Source organism: Phocoena sinus, chromosome 7 (genome assembly GCF_008692025.1).
Source record: "Phocoena sinus isolate mPhoSin1 chromosome 7, mPhoSin1.pri, whole genome shotgun sequence".
In the NCBI taxonomy this organism is placed as follows: Eukaryota; Metazoa; Chordata; class Mammalia; order Artiodactyla; family Phocoenidae; genus Phocoena; species Phocoena sinus.
The window spans coordinates 62033781-62054465 of NC_045769.1; the positions used below are offsets into that span (position 1 = coordinate 62033781).

Genomic DNA, 20685 nt, shown 5'->3' on the forward strand with positions numbered 1-20685 from the left:
TGAGGGTGACCCTTACATCACACTTAAGCAAGGTTGCACAGAGCAGCAGTTGAGGGTGGCAAAGAAAGAAAACTTCTGTCCTGAGGGACTATATTGAGTGATGGGATATTACAGTGAGAGTAAATACCTACCCAGCCACCCAGTCCAGTCTCCACCAGGGATCATCGACCTGCTAGTCTGCAGCAGCCTAGGTGAGGCTTCTAATTGGATATCTAATGTCTCTGATGAATATGGGTCAAGGTGAATAGATCCGTTTAAAAGCTCTATTCCCAAACGTTGTGAAAACCCAAAGGAAGCTGTGACCCGGTTCTTCTCCCACTGCCCCTGTTAATCACCATCTCTTCTTATCCAGGAGGGTCCTAAGTCTTTGAAAGAGCCAGTTTTCTCCCATCATAAAGTATTCCATTTGCAGAATAGTATACAGCATGAGCACTGTCTACTGATTTTATCTTACTTATTTTAACGCCACTGGGAGGAAATACTGGTTGTTCTCCCATGCTGGCCAACTCTCTGGCAAGTTTCTTTTGGTCTCTGTGTGTCAGTCTCTCCTGTCACTCCCATTTCCCATTTGTCACCTATTGTCTCAGCCTTTGGTGAGAACTGAAGTCCGGAAACACCCCCACAATTCTGAAAATAAGAACTTATACATCACAAATAAGACAGTCTTTTGCTGTACAATGGTTGACATATTCATTCCTGTGATTAAAATGTAAAGCATCCGGGCTCTCATTAGCAATATTTCTTTCAATTAGATGCCCAGATTAATGATTTTTTTTTTTTTTTGCGGTACGTGGGCCTCTCACTGTTGTGGCCTCTCCCGTTGCGGAGCGCAGGCTCCGGACACGCAGGCTCAGCGGCCATGGCTCACGGGCCCAGCCGCTCCGCGGCATGTGGGATCTTCCCAGACCGGGGCACGAACCCGTGTCCCCTGCATCGGCAGGCAGACTCTCAACCACTGCGCCACCAGGGAAGCCCAGATTAATGATTTTTAATTCCACATTTCCTTTTGGTAATTTATTTTAAATTTTATAATAGCTCAGATTTTGTTTTAAAGCAGGTTAATTCAGAGAAATGAGAAAGATACATTTGGCAGTTTTTGAGTTAACATGATTATAATTTCCTGAAAACATCTCCAGTGTGTTATATCTCAGCTGGTAATTTAGCAAATGTAATGGGTTTTTAAAAGTTAATAACAAATGCAGCTGCTATTTTTACTTTAAAATACCCTTGTAAATAACTAACTACCTAGGATGAGTTATCTATGTCGAGGAAAATAGTAAGAGAATTCCACTATACCTTCCTTTGTGAATACCTTACCACTTGAGAGTGTCCTATGTGAGAAAAAAAATAGAGTAGCTAAAAGTTTTGTGTGCTGATAAATTTAGGATACTTGTTTGTAGGTCAGCTTTGGTTGTTAATTTCATACAGTGCTCTTAGAAGTATACTTTAAATTTCATAACTTTAAGAGTTTTCCTTTATTAGACAATTAACTTTATCAGTGACATGTGGAAATTTCCAACTTTGAGAGCTCAGGTGTTCATGTAATTGCTGTGCAAAAATAGCTTTAAATTGCCTTTTGTATAGGGAGGGTGGGAGGGAGGAAGACGCAAGAGGGAAGAGATATGGGAACATATGTGTATGTATAACTGATTCACTTTGTTATAAAGCAGAAACTAACACACCATTGTAAAGCAATTATACTCCAATAAAGATGTTAAACTAAATAAAATTTTAAAAAAATAAATTGCCTTTTGTTACATTGCAACTTAGAATAAATTTTCATAATACATATTAATCATATCGTATATGTCAGATACATATAAATGGTTTAATTCAATTTCTTAGTTGTTATATTCCGTGTGATTCAGGGTGAATTCTGAATATTTAAGTATGGTTAGTGTGTCATAGTCCTTCTTCCCCTCAGCAGTATTGAATTTAATAAATGAATAATTGAGAAGTTGCTTCATCTGGCTGTGGTTAAACAGATCACTACATCCCTTTTACGGCCGTTGGCAGAGAGCAATTAACTCTGAATTGGCAACCTTGCAGAGTAAAGGGAAAATTTTCTCCTCCAAGAAAAATTGATCATTAATATACCTGTTTAGAAAATCAGTTGGACAAGGTGAAGACAGGGCAGATTTCTCTACACTATATTCTTTTATCATTATTGGCCTGAACTTGAGTGAACAGCAGGATTAAGCTAAATTTTTCACTCATGGTCAGAAAAGTTGCTCTTCCAATTCCCCTGTTATCACAGATACTCTTGCAGTTCAGGAAATTAAATTATATGCTGGAGGTGTTTCCTTGTCTCATAGCCATAATTATGAGTTTGATTGAGCTTCCGTGGGTCTCAGAAGCTGTTATACATTACTGGGAACTGTGGAGTTGCCAGCATTGATGGAAGGTACTGCTAAAAGCACAACTTTAAAAAGCAAAAAAAAAAATTCCAGCTCATTAGCCTTTATCCCAGACTATCCTGTTTTGTTTCTGTTTTGTTGCTGTCCCACAAACCCATCTATTCTCAAAGAGCATTTTATGTTCCTGTTGCTCATCATAATTTCATCATACAACCTTGCATAGTTTATTTTTTATATAATTCAAATGGGGTTTAATTAAGTCTGTTTTTCTGATCTGTCTTTATGTAGGTTCACTCCAGTCAGCATTATTTTTACTACTTGGTTATACTGATTATAAGTCATACTGAGGTTTTAATTTCCGCTTGATGCTTCATAATGAGAGGAAAGTACAAAATCAGAAAAACATTATTTTCAGAGATATTTTGGAGGGGGTTAATCTTGATTTTGTGTTAGGAAGGCAGTATAGTATAATGGTTAAGAGCATAAAGTCTGATAGAATTGGTTCAGGTCCTGGCTCTGCTGGGTGACTTTGGGCAAATTTTTTTATCCCCTCTGACCTTGAACTTCTTTGTCTGTAAATTGGAATAACATGTCTATCTGAGGGGTATTATTAGGATTAAATGGGGAAAAAATCCAAGTAACATTTGACATAGTGCCTGGCACAAAATAAACACTTAGTATGTACTATTGTGCTGCTGTTATTGGTACAATGATTTATGTGATGTTTGTTTTTTTCCTCCTAATTCCTGAGTGGGAAATACTTGAAAAAGGCTTGAAAGCGTATATATTAGCAGACCTTGACCATCATCTTTTAATAGTAATCAGATCCTTTTTAAAGATTGGATAAGCTAGGGTTGAATTTAGGTGCTTGATATATTTGGTACCTGCACCAGATTCTAGTCACCTCACTGCAAATTCATTTTCTTTATAAACTGTAGAAATTAAACAGTAGTACAGGCGCATATTTATGACAGCAATCTGATCCAAGATTTTGCAGTTTGTAGAACTGAATGTTTAATGTTCTCCATAAATTCATGGGATTTAATAGGGAAGTACATAGACTTTTTAGAGCTTAAACATAGAGATACTCTAATTCAGGGGTCCAGCCCATGGCCTGTTAGGAACCAGGCCGCACAGCAGGAGGTGAGCAGCAGGTGAGTGAGTGAAACTTCATCTGCCGCTCCCCATCGCTCCCCATCGCTCACATTACCTCCTGAACCATCACCCCCCCACCCCCCACCTCCGTGGAAAAATTGTCTTCCACGAAACTGGTCCCTGGTGCCAAAAAGGTTGGGGGCCGCTGCTCTAATTCAACCCCTCATCAAATGAGGAAACTCTTTGGGCAAATAGAATGAAGAATTCAACCAAGATTCTTTATCTTCATGTAAGATGTAGATAAAACTTTGCAAAAGAAAGAACTACCTAATAATCGTTAAATTGTTACCAGCACTCCAAATTTCCATCTGTTGGTTATAAATGAATATAAAATAAATTTTAGAGTTGCAGTCAGTGTATAGACCATTCTGTCTGAATATTTTCTCTTAATATTATTATCCTTTAAATTTTAATTGCTACATAAGTTTACTCTGTTTTGACATGCATGGTTTGCTTGGTCATTCCTATGTTGCTGGCTGTTTGAGTTATTTCCACTTTTTCTTATTACAAATAGCACTGCTATGAACATCTTTTCTTTCAAGTTACTCCACTGCTGTCTATCTCTTCCCCTGCCAATTAATTCCGAGGGGGATATTCCCACAAATTAATCACTTATATTATATTCTAGTTACTTATAGTTAGGTTCAAACTCACTTCACAAGTAACTTGGTATTAGAAACTCAAATGCTAGAGATTTGACTAAATATAGGTCTTCTTAGGTGGGTCACCTTTTATTAAGCAGAAAAATCTTTTACCAGCATAGAGTGAGTTACAAAGAGAGTTCTTAAGGTAAAAGGAAGAAGAGAAGGTGCGAGAAGACCCTGGGGAAATTTGACGGTTTCCTAATTCCTCCTGAGTCTGATTTTCAGAATGTTGTTTTGTTTTCTTACACAGTATATCAGGTACACTCCAATTTCTAAAAGTAGAGATAGAACTATTTTAAAGATATACAGCATTTTTAGATTAGTGATAAATAGGCTTCCTCCCATTAGTGCAGATGAGAGCATGTTTTGGACTTCAACATCACATAATTCTTTTGTTACAGAGATCTACTTTCATTTCTCAGACCTTAAATACAGATGGGAGTTTCTGTCTTTCTAGCAGTCCTGCTGCCAGATACAATTCAGCCCTGATGGGAAGGAAGTCTTGTGGCCAGATGGGTGGAGATCCATGGTACAAGGCCATAAAGATAAAAGTGGAAAGAAAAGAAAAAATATAAGGACTTCAGGACAGGGTTCTGTAACAGAGACAATCCTGACTATAGGCAACTGCTTGTTCTGAGGGTAAGGGCTTCTTTAAAATTCTCAAAGAAATGAGTCTGTTGTTTTTAGTTTTAGTTTATTTTTGGAATAGATTATAATTTCACATGGATCAAAATTCAAATGAGAATTCTTCCTCAAACCCTGGTCCCCAGCCACTCAGTTCCACTCTTTAGAGGCAACCAGTACTACTAATTATGTGATTATCCTTCCAGAAGTATTCTGCCCATATAGCAGTAAATATGTGCATATACATACATGACTGTTTTTCTGTGTATGTACATACATGTATTTTTTTCTTCTTTTGTTTCTAATAAATAGTTGCATCATATACTTATTGTTCTACATTTTGCTTTCTCACCTAACATTAAGTCTTGAAAATTATTCTATATTAATGGAAGGTTTTTTTAATTTTTTGAAGGCACTTTAGAAATGTCACGTGTCTACACTGGGCGAAAGTAGTTCCTAACCCAGGGATTAGGTCTGGTATGTAATAGTATCCAAGAAATGTTTCTTGAGTGAGTGATTGAGAAAGTGAGTGAATTAATGATTATACTAATTTAAGCTGCAGACAGAAAGAGGCAGAAAGCTAAGAATTGCCTGAAGGTCTGAGACTGTTGACCTAACCCTGATGCTGAGACCCAGGGTAATCGAAGGGATGACATCACAAAATGCATATCTCTTTTTAAATTGTATCAGAAATTCTCTTTAAGGCTTCCTATTAGGAGATGTCAATAAGAAGAGGTGCCTCTGGAGGTGGGTGAAGAATGGAGTTCTTGGGGGATGGCCCCTAGACCCCAGGAGTCAGATCATACGGTCCTGCTTCTGCTGTGACCAGGCTCCAGGACCCGTACAAGTGGGTTCATTTCTCTGTGTGTCCTTTCTTCAAACGTGAAACAAGGGGGTTGGAGTAGATTATTGCAATGGACCGTTCTAGCTCTAAGATTATGTCATTTATTATTCCACAATTTCCTGTTTGATTACCAGTTTGCACAGACATTTGTCGTGTTGAAGCTGCATTTACAGAGACATAAAAAATGAGGTATCATTTCTCTAAGATAATAAAGAGCCTTACAGGTTATTGGTGAAAATGTGATCATTAAGATTTCAAGATTAGACTGTAGAAAGCAGTATGCAATGATTATATTCCTCACAAAAATTTATTGGCTAAACTATTGAGACAGAAGCAGACTTACCAGGGTAAGCCCAAATAACCCACCCATTGACACATTTTGTGAGGATTAATACTCTGTAGTTTTAACCTTTAAAAGGTTAAAAAAGGGCTTCCCTTATAGCAGAAACTAACACACCATTGTAAAGCAATTATACTCCAATAAAGATGTTAAAAAAGAAAAAGGGCTTCCCTGGTGGTTTAGTGGTTGAGAGTCCACCTGCCGATGCAGGGGACACGGGTTCGTGCCCCGGTCCGGGAGGATCCCACATGCCACAGAGCGGCTGGGCCCATGAAGCATTGGCCGCTGAGCCTGCGCGTCCGGAGCCTGTGCTCCGCAACGGGAGAGGCCACAGCAGTGAGAGGCCCGCGTACCGCAAAAAAAAAAAAAAAAAAGTTAAAAAAAAAATCAGATAAATAAAAATTATTATAATATTAAAGTTATTCAATAGTAAATATAATTGTTATAAATGAATAGTATATGTAATATATTTAGCAGTATTTAATTATTAAATATAGTTATTAAAATAGTAACTAATGATAAATATAATTCATAGTAAAATAAATCCTTTTTCTTCTCTTTACTTTAGTGAAGTATGAGAGTGAAGCTAGTAAATATTGGGACACATTTTATAAGATACATAAGAATAAGTTTTTCAAAGATCGTAATTGGCTGTTGAGAGAATTTCCTGAAATTCTTCCAGTTGGTCAAAAAACTGAAGAGAAGGTAAAAGAATTATCATGGAATCATGTAAAAGTTCATGCTGCAAACTGTTTCTCAAGAATGCACTGCCCTACTATGCGTGAAGAAAAAAATCATGATAGAGAAAGTTCTGGCTTATCAGATGGTCAAAACAAAGCAGGATCTGATTTTTCCAACCTAGACTCCAAAGAACACAGAAAAGGACCTCTGAAGACTGAATTGTTTCCTGGTAGCAATGCCACTTTCAGAATCCTAGAGGTATGGTACTGCAGGGGCAAAAATTTTTCAATGTACATTTCATATTACTTTAATAACGATCCATATTTTTTAGGGGGGAAATGATCAAATCTAACTATTAAATAAGTGTTCATATACTTTTGTGCATAAAAATTATGTAAGGGACTCATATCTTTAATTAGTCAGGTTTTAAGTTTGTGATTTAAATTTTTTTTAATTTGTCTACTTTAATTCTAACTTGAAGGAAGTTTTAAATACCAATAAGGTTTTGGCCTTAATTTCTATCTCTTTCTGTTATTACCCACTTTTAGGTGAAATAGAAATAAGTGAAGTATGTAATTTGCTATAATCTGGTGTAGACCTTGATTTTCTGTTTTAAAAAATAAACCTTTTCCTTCTGATTGTAAAGATAATATATACTGCTTACAGAGAATTTGCTAAACAGAAAGAATAAAATAATCTACAGTCCCATAAACAAGGGATTTAATTTAACCACTATTAACATTTAACTGACTTTTTTCTCCTTTTGTTTATACTGTTTTGTATAGTTGAGCTATACTCTACCTGCATTTTGGGGTTTTGCTTTGTTTGTATTGAACATTATAACATAAACAGTTTTCCCTATCTTTAAAAATTCTCTATAAACCTTTTCATGGCTGCAAAATACTTTACTATGTGGAATACTATGATTCTACTTACCTGTTTTCACTTGACTGAGCATTTAAATTGTTTTCAGGTTTTCAGCAGCAAACATCTTTGGGTATAGACTTTTCTGCATTTTCTTTTATTATTTGGGTTCAATTTACTAGTTCATAATTTATTTTAAAAGTTTAGTACTGTTAAAATATATTGCCAAATTGCTTTCTAAGAAGTTGTACTAATACCAATTCACAGCAGTGTAGGTCTGTTTCATCACACCCTTACTGACTGGAATATTCTTATTTTAGTGCTTTCTGCTTTGTTAGACAAAAATTATACCTTATTTTAATTTGCATTCCTTTGATTGTTAAATAGGTCATATAGTTCTTCAAACGTTTAGAAGTCATTTGTACTTCTTTTGTGTTCTGTTTATTTCCTTTATTTATCAGATGCTTTTTAAAAAATGAGCTCTGCCCTTTATCATATTTAATGCAAATGTTTTTTTCACAGTATGTTTGTTACCTTTTAATTTGGTTTATTTTGGGTTTTGGTATGTAAAAATTTTAGATGTTTCCATAGTCAGATTTCTCAGTGCATATTATTCTTGTGATTTACTTCATTGCTTTTGAGTTTAGAAAACTCTCCTATACCCAGAGATCCAGTAAATTTCTTTTAGTTTTTTTTAATAAAAAAATCTGACATTGGTGAGGAAAATTTAACTTTATTTTCATAATATTTGTTTATTCTTTGATTTTAGGTTGGCTGTGGTGCTGGGAATAGTGTTTTTCCAATTCTGAACACTTTGCAGTGAGTTTTAGAGTTTTCTCCTACAAAATTCTACATACATATGGGAGGTTGAGAAATTCTGGGAAAAAGTTGTCATGTATATGCCAGTAGTGTTCTTGTTCCTATATAAACAATGACTAAAGGAAATTTCAAAAGAAGTGTCTTGGTCTGAGTGTCTAATTTCATGTGAACTGAGAATTACTCTGAAAATAATGTTTCACAGGCATGGGTTGTCCACCATGAGTTGAAGTAATTTTTTAAGCTTGTGTTTATGTGGATGAGGGAATAAGAAGAGAGTAAGAGGTTGGATCCTTCTGCTAAGCTGGGAATTGCTGAACTTTAGAGATTTATTTACCCCTCCAGGTTATTTAGGTGTCATTTTACACATAGAGAATTGAGTTTAAAGCTTACACAAAATAAAGTGTAAGCTTTAAACTCATTTTTTTGTCATCACTTCTGGAGCCACACCCAGTATAAAACCTTCCTATGTCAAATGACTGTATCTAGACTTGAAATTGTTTGGAGTTATAGCACCTAACCCTAAGATTCAAAAAGGCAGAAGTAGGGGATAGGAGCAAAGATGTTCTCCTGAGCTGCCCTTCCCGTTCACCACCTCACCTATGTGTTTTAGTAGGTGATGAAGAAGATACACCTTACAAAACTTTAACACCTTTTACCTATGGCTGGTCTGTCAAGTCCCTATTTTTTTTTTAAGTTTACATGATAGCTTTCCCATTATTTTTCCATTATAAAATCAACATAAGCACATTGTAGAACGTTCCCATTAGAGGAAAATGGGTTGGGGGGAATCACCCATTATTCCCACCACCATTAGCATAGCTGCTGACAGAATTTTTGTTATAATTCCTTTCAGTCTTTTCACTATGCCTATCTTTAAATTTAAGAAAGTCTTTTTTTTTTAACTTTCCATTGTGAAAATGTAAAAGCATTCAGAAAAACTGAGTAATACAGCGTATTCTCATACACCCACCACCTTGTTTCAACAGTTACTAACATAAGGCCAACATCATGACACTTTAAGTACTTATGATGGATCTCCAAAAAGCAGAACAAACTTCATTACTATTATAAACCTAACATAATAAAAATTAAGTAATTCCCTAATATCATCAAATTACCAGTTAAAGTGTCCAGCTAGAAGTGGTGCTGGCCAATTTGCAGTTCTGAATGGTCTTCCTCTTTCCGGACTTATTTTCTTTGTTTTCCCTTTTCCAATTTCTGGGCCAAAATTTCCTGTACTTTTATACCACATAGCCAGATTCCTTCACCCCCGTGATCTCTGAACTTGTGATACACATAAATCTACTACACTGGCAGTTGATTGTATGTTACTTTATGACTTACCTCAAGTTATTATTTAGCATATCGTTTCTCTATGTCTTATTTCTTAAACTACTATTCATATATTCCTTGAGGTAAAGAGCATATTTTACTCTAATCTGATTTTTCAGGTAGCCTAACAATACAATATAGATAGAGCTTGGTACACACTGACTGATTAATATCTCTGGCTCCCCACTTGTTAGTTGTATTTTTCCCTCTTCTACTTCTCCCTCCAACTAATAATTGCAAGCTCTTGCCTCTCACCGCTGACTCTTTCTTTGTGGATATGTCTTTTTGGGTTTTTTTGCCTCGTATTCATATTTTAGAAATCACTGTAGCTCAATAACCTGAGATAATTAATTCATCTTTAAAAGGCAACCAGTGATTAGCCTTCCAAAGGGAGGATTAGACTTTTTTTTCCCACCACAGAAATTGTGTTTTATTACTTTTGGAGAGTATAAGATTAATGTTTTACATTTTTAGAATATTTTACCATAATTAGACCTCTGGAATTGAGAGGTCATATCATTCTCCAAGGATCATTTAATTCTTAAACCCCTTGCCAAGAGAGTGCTTGGTGGTGTGGTGGTAGTGGTGATATTTACACCTGTTTGCTGGGAGAAGGGCCAAGGCAGTCAGCCGATTTTACTGAAAAGCTCTGGAAAGTCATTGGGTGATCACAAGACCAACTTGGGTTGCTGATGCAGTGGGAATTCAGTTTCAGAGGTCAAGCTGCCGTCTGGTAGGACACATGGCAAATGGCACATGCCTTCCTTTAGCTTACTAGACTGTTCTGTATCTTGTGAGTGTTTAGTAACTACTGCCCAAAGATAGACTGCATACCTTTCATAATAGCTAGATGTGCCCGTGTCCAGAGAAGCATTTTGAGCTATATTGAAGTATTTATAGAACCATGTTAATTTCTTAAGTTTTTAAGTTCCTGGAAGGCAGAGGCAGATCTTCCTTTAATGATGATAACAATGATGATAATGATGATGGTGATGATGATAGCAACAATAATAAGAATGACTAACAGTTATTAGGTGCTTACTCTGAGTCAGGCACCTTTCTAGAAACTCTACATATATGAGTCCATTCAATCCTTACAACCAACTTAGATGCCATATTTATCTCTGTTAGGAGTTCGGGATTGACATATACACACTACTACTATATTTAAAATAGATAACTAACAAGGACCTACTGTATAGCACAAGGAACTCTGCTCAATATTCTGTAATAACCTAAATGGGAAAAGAATTTGAAAAAGAATAGATACATGTATATCTGTAACTGAATCACCTTGCTGTACACCTGAAACTAACACAACATTGTTAATCAACTATACTCCAATATAAAAGAATTAATTAAAAAAATAAAGATGAAGAAAGCAATTACAGAGAGATTAGATGACTCTTCCATGGTCACCCAACTAAGTGGTAGAGCCAGGATTCAACCCTTGGCAGTCTTGTTTCAGAGCCCTTGCCCTTAGCCATCATACCATATAGTACTATATGTATCTGAGTGTTTTTTGAGACATCAAACATATGTGACCAGCCAACAATTACAAGTCACAAATATATGGATTTCATAGGAAACAATAAGGGTATATATGCTGCAATAAAGCACAATTTTTATATGGTATGGATAAGAAAATATAAGCAGCACAAGTTTTAACTTTGATTCAGTACTGGTTAACTTTTCATAACCATATCCTATTCATGATACATTAATTTATTTGGACAGATCTTAATTTGAGTACAAACCCGTAGTGCCACAGAATGGCACTATATATGAATACTATACTATATATGAATATCATACATGAATGTAGTATTCATCAGTGAGTAGCATTTGAGAGTAATGCAAGCCTGGGTGAGATTTTGCTAAATGCATATTTGTGCTTATATTCCGTATTTATTTAGAAGTCCTGCTTGCTTGAAATGCCTCCTGAATCAAATTGGAAGTTCTAATTATGTGCTTCAAAGCCCATATATCCTGTCACACACTGGGCTCTCAGGATCAACTCTGCTTCTCATCCCTAGCATGTGACTCCCACTTCTAAACCCTTTCCCCTTCTTCCCACTTAGTAATGCCATCCCCCTCCTTCAAAATTCTTAAGACTTTCACCTGAGGGTGCCTGCCTTATGCACACTTCTATAGAAATTTTTGTATATGTCCCCAACTAGGCTATAAAATCCACAAGAGCCAGGACCATACCTATAATTACTGTTTAGGACATACTGATCTCTTTCTGTGATTCAGACACACTACTACGCAAGATGATGCAAGGATCCTTTGCTAATAGCATACAAGGTATGATTAGGAAGGGTACTGACCCACAAAATTCAAAGTACAGTTGACCCTTGAACAATGTGGGGGGTTAGTCCACGAATAATTTACAGTCAACCCTTCGTATTTGTGGTTCCTTCTGTATCCACAGATTCCATCAACCACGGACCATATAGCACTTAGTATTTACTATTGAAAAATATCCATGTGTAAGTGGACCTGCGAAGTTCAAACCTGTATTGTTCAAGGGACAGCTGTATGTGCCTGCCCATTAGTAACCATGGATCAGCCATTGTTACTGAATTTCAGGTAAAGACCAAATAGAACTTGTCTAAGTTCAGTGGAGGCCAATTAAAATTAGTCAGGATTTTCATATGGGTAAACATCCCCCCCAAAAAGAAACCTCCCTGAATTTGCTTACTTTATTTACGTATTGTAGGTAAAGCAACTGAGTCTCGGAGAAGTTAAGTCAAATTCAGTGTTAATAACTGGCAAATCCAGGATTTAAACACAGGTGTAATTGGCTCCCAAATCCCATACTCTTACTAGACAGTTTTATTAGACAGTTTCATTTACTACTTTGTATTCTAATGCTTGGTCCATGTATAAGGCTCAATAAAAATTTGAAAATCGGGCTTCCCTGGTGGCGCAGTGGGTGAGAGTCTGCCTGCCGATGCAGGGTACACGGATTCGTGCCCCGGTCCGGGAAGATCCCACATGCCGCGGAGCGACTGGGGCCGTGAGCCATGGCCGCTGAGCCTGCGCGTCCGGAGCCTGTGCTCCGCAACGGGAGAGGAAAGAAAAGTTTGACAATCACTTGAAACGATAAGAATATATTAGTGTTTTATTATTTTTAGAAGTTGTATTTACATGCTGTTAATATAAACATATTAATATTATATTTAACAGCACGTAAATGCAGCTGGGGGTTGAGGGTCCTTGGAGAGGATAGAACTTGGCTAAGCTAAGAGGAGTTACAGGCCACGCTGGCTGGAGGCAGACAAGAAAGAGTGCCTGTGAGGGGTAGGAGGAAGATTGAGCAATGCTGATGGATGGCTTTGGAGGTTTCCCATGGGAGAGTATGATGGGATATAGAGCAAGTAGGCGCACATAATGGAGGGCCTTAAAATCAGGGCAGGAATTTGAAAGTCACCCTGTAATTGATAAGTGTTTGAGATAATGTTGGTTCAGAAACATGAAGGCATCCACACACCACTGCAGAGAACAGTGTCTAAAAGGAAGAAACAACAAGCCAAGTGTCATCCAAAATTCTGTTAAAGAAATACTAACAAATTCAAACCTACACTTTCCTTACTTCTGTAGCTTCAGCATATCTGGGCTCTAGATTTAAATATTTCTTTCATTTTCATAGGAATGCTCCAGAGTTCTTTCTTTATTGTTGTGATTTTGCTTCTGGAGCTGTGGAGCTGGTAAAGGTATGCCTTATATTTTCTTTAAAGAGAGCTATATTAAAAATCTAATTTTTTGCTGTTGAAGTGATTTTTTTTTAATGTAACTGCATCAGATGTAATCTGTGACCATTTTTAACTGAGCTTTTACAATTTTGCAAATCATATCATCAACTGATGCCTAAGATGTTACCCTAAAACAATAGAAGTTGTTTGGGATTTAATATAGAGTTCAAGAGAGTGGTTCCTACAAGGTGGTATTTATATTTATGTCCCTAGAGCTTTACACACAGTTTGGCACATAGTAGGCACTCATTAAATTAAAAATTTTGAAAAAAAAAAGGTCTGAAAAGGCATATATTACAAATCTAAAATGTCTCAACTGTAAGGAAAACAGTGGTGGGAACCGGGCCTTATTTGACCAATTCCCAAATGCTAGTAAGCATTATCATAGCAAAAAGAGGTAATTTTAGGAAATGGAAAAGGAATGGAAATTCTAACAAAAATGTATAGTAAACACATGGAACATAATTTCTGGTAATAAGAGTTAATAGTTTTTCATTGTAGACATTTTCTAAAATACTAAAAAGCCTAAAGGGGCAGATAAAATTTACCTATAATATGCTTTTTTAGAGTCCTAGAGTGAATCACTGTTAGTATTTTGGTATATATCCTTCTAGTGTTGTTTTTATAGGCAAATTGTGTGTGGATGTGGTTTTTTAAAATAGCGTCTTTATTGAGGTATAGTTCACATACCATAAATTTCACCATTTTAAAGAATACAATCCTGTGATTTTTAGTATATTTAGAGTTGTACAGCCATCACCATTACCTAATGTTGATTATGTACTATAGGATATTTACATATTAATGCCAAAGGAGGCATGGAATAAGCAGTGAGAGAGAGAACCGAGGACCATCTCAGTGCCTCTGAAGTAACACAGGGTGGGCTTCCAGCAACACTGCCTACTGACTCAGAAAGACTGCCCTACTCCACTTTTCAAGCTAAGGAGGAATTGCAAAAGAATATTTGTTATCAAGTCCAAGAGCTAGACTTAATTTTTAATGACAGCTTGAAATAACCTAACAGAATACCTAATCCAAAAATCAAATTTATAGAAGAAAGGCACTTGAGAGAAGTTAAATTGACCTTTTTAATTTGAGAAAAATACTAGAAGTCTACTAACAACTGTTTTTGTCTTTTCATTCCTTTATCATGACAGTCGCACGCATCATACAGAGCAGCCCAGTGCTGTGCCTTTGTTCATGACGTTTGTGACGATGGCCTACCCTACCCTTTTCCAGATGGGATCCTGGACGTCATTCTCCTCGTCTTTGTGCTCTCTTCCATTCATCCTGACAGGTAAATGAAGACGAAAGGGCAGAGCAAATGTGTACAGCCCTTTATCAGGAGTGGCTTTCAAAACTATCAAAGCAAAAATGACAATTCTTGAATTTATTATTTAATGAACTGCATTATGTATAATATACAGCCTTTTAAATGTAGTTTTTCCTTTCTTCAGACTTTCAGAAAGAAACTGGTGACACTACTTCTTTAGTGAGCTTTCTGTCACTGTCAAAGCATCTTCTGGCAAGACACATGCCTATTAAAAGTGACAGAGCTTCAAGGAAATTACAAATTCAGAACAGCCTAATAGACTCCCGAGAGGGAAATTGTACATTGGTGATCAGAAACAAACATCTTTGATTTAGCATCTTGCTGAATGTTCATGAAGAGGTGGGCTGTAAATCTGTTTGGCTTCACACTGGTCTGTTGATGGGCTTTAAAATATTTGTTTTAAAGAAGCCCACTAGGGAATTAGGGGTTATCAAAATTTGCCAGATTAACCTCAGACCTTTATAATCTAAGATTGGCCTAGTGCCATCATTTAAATATTCATGACTTATATATTTTTGTTCACATAAGGTTTTGAAATAATAAATACAGCTTTTCTCTAAAGAGGAAGCACAAAGAGATATTACCAGCAATTAAAATGATCACTTTTCTTAAAATTTTGCCACCTTGTATGTATTAAGACACATGTGGTAAGTGTCAGGGGTTGTGCCTTCATAATGTTTCTTTTTTTTTTTTTTTTTTTTTTATAAATTTATTTATTTATTTAATTTTGGGTGTGTTGGGTCTTCGTTTCTGTGCGAGGGCTTTCTCTAGTTGCGGCTAGTGGGGGCCACTCTTCATCGCGGTGCGCTGGCCTCTCTTGTTGCAGAGCACAGGCTCCAGATGCACAGGCTCAGTAATTGTGGCTCACGGGCCTAGTCGCTCCACGGCATGTGGGATCCTCCCAGACCAGGGCTCAAACCCGCGTCCCCTGCATTGGCAGGCAGACTCTCAACCACTGCACCACCAGGGAAGCCCCATAATGTTTCTTAAAATTGGGTTTTCGTGATCTTCTGGTAATAGATACAGACTTGGCATCAACCGCTTTTTGTTTGGTGAGTGTGACTCTTTCCCAAAGAAATCGAGTATTGTGTCCTTCTTTCTTTGCTATTATAAGGTCATTAGGACCCTTTATAGTCCTTTCACTTCTCATTCAGAGATGTGCACTTTGATTACTTGTGGAAAAGCAAATTATATTTCCAAATAACGAATGAAATATATAATTGCACCTGGTGAAATATATCAAGTTCCATGAAGTTACTTCCTCCCAGTTTCTATAACCTATTTCTTTCTGCTAATCTGTTTATACTGTTGGCATTATTCAGGTACTGGTAGAAGGATGTCACCTATGTATTTTGTTTCACAGTTAAAAGGATGAATAGTAAAAAAGATAGAGTAGGTGGATAGTGAATAAGATTTTCTATCTGACACCTATAACAGGAAATGTTTAAATTCAAAATGAGACCTCAAAAAGACTATTTCAATTAGTTTAGATAATGTATTTTTGTCATGAGTTGAATTGAATGTTAAAGAGAAAGGGAAGCAGATATCTTGGAAAGATTGTTTTTATAGTACATATATTCATTCTATTTATTTATTATAAAATAAGTTCAGATGTATCATGTCCATAGCTACTTTCTTACCTACGTGGAAATGATCTAAAAATGAGGTGAATGAGTAGAAGTTGGGTAATAGTAAGTGAAAAGTAAGGCAGTATCTTTAGGGTCATCTAGCACTGTGGTAGTAGATTCAACCCCAGGAAAATTCTAGAAAAATGGCTTATTGCCAGCTTGGAAGGTCAGCTAGACCTTGAGTCTTGGGGTCCCAGCTTAAATGGGAGTAAACCATAGAAGGCTACAAAAAAAATAGGTAGCTGTCCTTCTTGTTATTGAAATAAAAGTATAATATGTTTTCTAAAGATCTAAGCATAGAATAGTCAATAAACACTCTATTTTTTTAATTTCCTTTTTTCCTTCTCCTCTCCCTCCATCCAGCGATAGGTGAGGATAGCAGAGTTGGCCCAAGTCAGATGAAAAAAGAAAAGGGGCTTTCCCCCATTCTTGTCCATCTCACCTGCAGGCCACTCCCACCTGCATTTCTCAGGAACTGGCTCTGGAATTGCATTATGACCCAAGATGGGCTGATAAGAGAAGCAGCTCCCCACCTCTTGCCTTCACCTGCAATGCAGACTTTAAAGGATAGTTGGGAGGAGAGGATTTGCAGAAGGAGGCTACATTTTGAAGTATTTGGCTGTTTGTTTTTTTGTGTTTTCGTTTCATGCTTGTTTTGCTAATAATTGCAGAAAGAGATTTTTTTTCTCTGTACGTAAAACATTTATCCTGAAAGTGAACGTTTTAAGGTTTAGATATGGTTTTCTTTAATTGTCAAATTCTAAGGATATAAGCACAGTGTGAAAATAACCTGTAATAAAATAAACAAGGAAAAATACTTTTCTTTTTCTCTTTCATGTACTTAGGTTCCAGGTTTTCTTTTTTTTTTTTTTTTTTCTCGGTACGCGGGCCTCTCACTGCTGTGGCCTCTCCCGCTGCGGAGCACAGGCTCCGGACGCACAGGCTCAGCGGCCATGGCTCACGGGTCCAGCCGCTCCGCGGCATGTGGGATCTTCCCGGACCGGGGCACGAACCTGTGTCCCCTGCATCGGCAGGCGGACTCTCAACCACTGCGCCACCAGGGAAGCCCAGGTTCCAGGTTTTTTAAAGAGCTTTTTTTCTAATCATGGCACCTTTTTCTGTCATTTCTCTCTTGTTTTCATAGTTACTTTCATTTTCTTACTACTTATTTCTTTCATAACCTGACATACTGTTTCACCCCGTTATTCCACTTAACAGTGTTTTAATTTTTTATTTTTTTTTAATTTTTAAAAATTTTTGGCTGCATTGGGTCTTCATTGCTGCATGCTGGCTTTCTCTAGTTGCGGGGAACAGGGTCTACTCTTCGTCGCGGTGCGTGGGCTTCTCGTTGTGGTGGCGTTTCTTGTTTCAGAGCACAGGTTCTAACGCATGGGCTTCAGTAGTTGTGGCACACAGGCTCAGTAGTTTTGGCACATGGGCTTAGTTGCTTCGCGGCATGTGGGATCTTCCCGGACCAGGGCTCGAACCTGTGTCCCCTGCATTGGCAGGCAGATTCTTAACCACTGTGCCACCAGGGAAGTCCCTGAAGAGTGTTTTAATTGGAAGGAATTTACAGATCATCTGATCAAAACCCCTCATTTTTAAAATAAGTTATGCTCAGAAGCTTTAAGAAGCTTGGATAAAGCAGAGACAGCAAGGACTTAGTACACAGGCTGCCCATTTACCATTCTCTGCCCAGGGCAGACATTGATAATTGATTTTGTAGATTGTCATTCCCTGTGAGTCTTAAGAGTCCTTTGCAGTAGAGCTCCGTCGGCAGCCAATGTCAGTCACTTGGCTTGATATGAGATCTGAAATCTTTGTCATCTCTGTACCATAATCACATATAAGGCCTTGAACACTTAACCAAAAACATTAAATCAAAAGCAGTCACAGCTTCCCTGGTGGCACATTGGTTGAGAATCCGCCTGCCAATGCTGGGGACACGGGTTCGATCCCTGGTCTAGGAAGATCCCACATGCCTCGCAGCAACTAAGCCCGTGAGCCACAACTACTGAGCCTGCATGCCACAACTACTGAAGCCCACGTGCCTAGAGCCTGTGCTCCACAATGAGAAGCCACCGCAGTGAGAAGCCCGCACACTGCAACAAAGAGTGGCCCCTGCTTGCCACAACTAGAGAAAGCCTACATGCAGCAGCGAAGACCCAACACAGCCAAAAATAAATTAAAAAAAAAAAGAAAACCAGTCACAAGGGGTCATGTTTGGGAACCAGATGGGTAGAATAAGCAGTAAAAGATAGAAAGTAATAAAAGCTTCCCAGTATTGAGCTGGGGCTTAGAGTGTGAATAGAATTTAAATAGGCAAAGAGTAAGGAGGAGAGAATTCTTTAAGGGGAAACCACATGAGCAAAGGCATGGACTGCTCAGAGCCAAGCATGTAACAGTTTGGCTAAAGATGCTTCAGATTAGGAAGTAGTGGGAAAGATGTTGGAAAGATTGAGGTCAGTTGTAGGTGATCTTAAGGGCTCAAATAAGAAACTAAGATTTTATCCTGTGGATTAAAATCATGAAAATTTGAGCAAAGGGATGATTTGACAAAACCATCATTTTAAGCATACTAATTCATCAATAATATGCAGGAAGGATTGGCAGGGATAATAATAACACCTGTTAAGAAGCAATTCTGTTTCCAGCCTGAGGATGTTGGAGTTTGTATACTAAGAGAGTACCAATGGGATACAAGAGAGAGAAACGATCAAATATGTAGTTTTTTAAAAAAGACAATTTGATGACCAAATGGTTGTGCTGAGGATAGTGGAAGAAGAGAAAAATAAAAGGAGTCAAAGATTTCTCTGAGGTGTTACACTTCGGTGAATTTAGTACCTTTGAACTAAATAAAGAAGTCAGGAGGAAAAGCAGCTAGTTTTGGAGGAAAGGTGATCCCTGTTTAGGTATGTCTGATTGGGACAGTTCTGGCATATTTTTTGTCTTGCAAGGAAAATGAAACGACTTCATTTTTTTCTGCCTTGGAACTACCTTAATTTGCTGTTAATATCAGGAATGTCTATGTGGTTTTGCAGTTCAGCATTGACATTACACATCAAGCTCTGTGAAGTTACCACTCTGGTCATTTGGGTGACTTCTTGATATTCTAGGCTTTTTGAATCTGATTATTTAGCAAGTTGGTGTCCTTTTTTCTTTCTATACAAAATATTTTTGGTTTTGTTCCCCTTATATTTGTGGCTTACATTTCTTTGGCCTCATTGAGCTGTGCTTATTTTATCATTAAGGAGGTTGAATGTGACGTATAAAACAAGACTTCCACAGAGTCTCTTGCTTTGTTTTCAAAGGATGCAAGGTGTTGTAAACCGACTGTCCAAGTTACTGAAACCTGGGGGAATGCTGTTATTTCGGGACTATGGAAGATACGATAAGACTCAGCTTCGTTTTAAAAGGGGTAATGGTATATTCAGTTTGGAGTTATTTTCTTGTGTTTTAAAGAATGCTGTGTTTACACTTCATGTCAATTTTGTTGGTGGTGGTGGTGGTGGTTTTCTTAAGGAATACTGAGTTTCTCTTGTCACACTTCTTTTTCTTTTTAGGGCATTGTTTATCTGAAAACTTTTATGTTCGAGGAGATGGTACCAGAGCATATTTCTTTACAAAAGGTATGTTTATCTATAAGAGGAAATAATTAGCTGTAAAAACTTTCCTTGGGTATTATTTGCAGGGAGAAACTTAAAAGCTCTAAAAATGAGGCTTCAAGAGTTGAATAAACATTAGATGTCTTTACACCTTAGTGATTATAACTGTTCTATGTAAAAGCTTGGAAGTGGCCTTTTTGCCTTTTAATTTTTTTCCAATTTAAAGAATCACTTGTTTCATCCTCATACCCTAACGAAGTTTCCATTTCAGAGGTACTGTTAGCCCAGATATGAAAAAATTGATGACGTGCCACAGCCAAAAGAGGGAATGTGATTTTAAGAGTCCATAGAAAATTACTTATCTCTTGTCAATTTCTCATTTTAAAAAAGCATTTAAAATGAATCCTTCATTCAAGGACTTTCCCCAAACTTATGTGAGTACTTTTACAATGTGCCATTTGGGGTCTCTGCAAACCAACAAAAACTCAGATCTGGGCACCTTTCAAAATATTGAAAGCTGCAACCGGTAGTGTTGTATATCTGTTAACACCTGCTGTGTTCAACTGTTTATACTTAGTATGTTTGTGTGAAATAAAAGAAAACCACTTGGTGTCATGGGTTTCCTTCACCAATTTGTACTAGAGAATGTTTCTTGGTATAAATGAAAATTCAGATGGTCATTCATTTCATTAATGTTCCAT

General features: G+C 37.2%; 1 protein-coding gene across 2 annotated transcripts in view; it reads left to right on the forward strand.

Moving 5' to 3' along the window:
- The window catches only part of METTL8 (methyltransferase like 8), a 79498-nt gene that overhangs the window by 57483 nt on the left and 1330 nt on the right, over positions 1-20685 (forward strand). The window contains exons 5-10 of one of the 2 annotated variants that reach the window (XM_032638638.1): positions 6533-6903; positions 8279-8328; positions 13316-13379; positions 14576-14715; positions 19691-19797; positions 19943-20008. In XM_032638638.1, the coding sequence (XP_032494529.1) occupies positions 6533-6903; positions 8279-8328; positions 13316-13379; positions 14576-14715; positions 19691-19797; positions 19943-20008 (798 nt within the window). The remainder of the gene's footprint in view (positions 1-6532; positions 6904-8278; positions 8329-13315; positions 13380-14575; positions 14716-19690; positions 19798-19942; positions 20009-20685) is intronic. The other variant, XM_032638639.1, reaches the window with a different exon arrangement.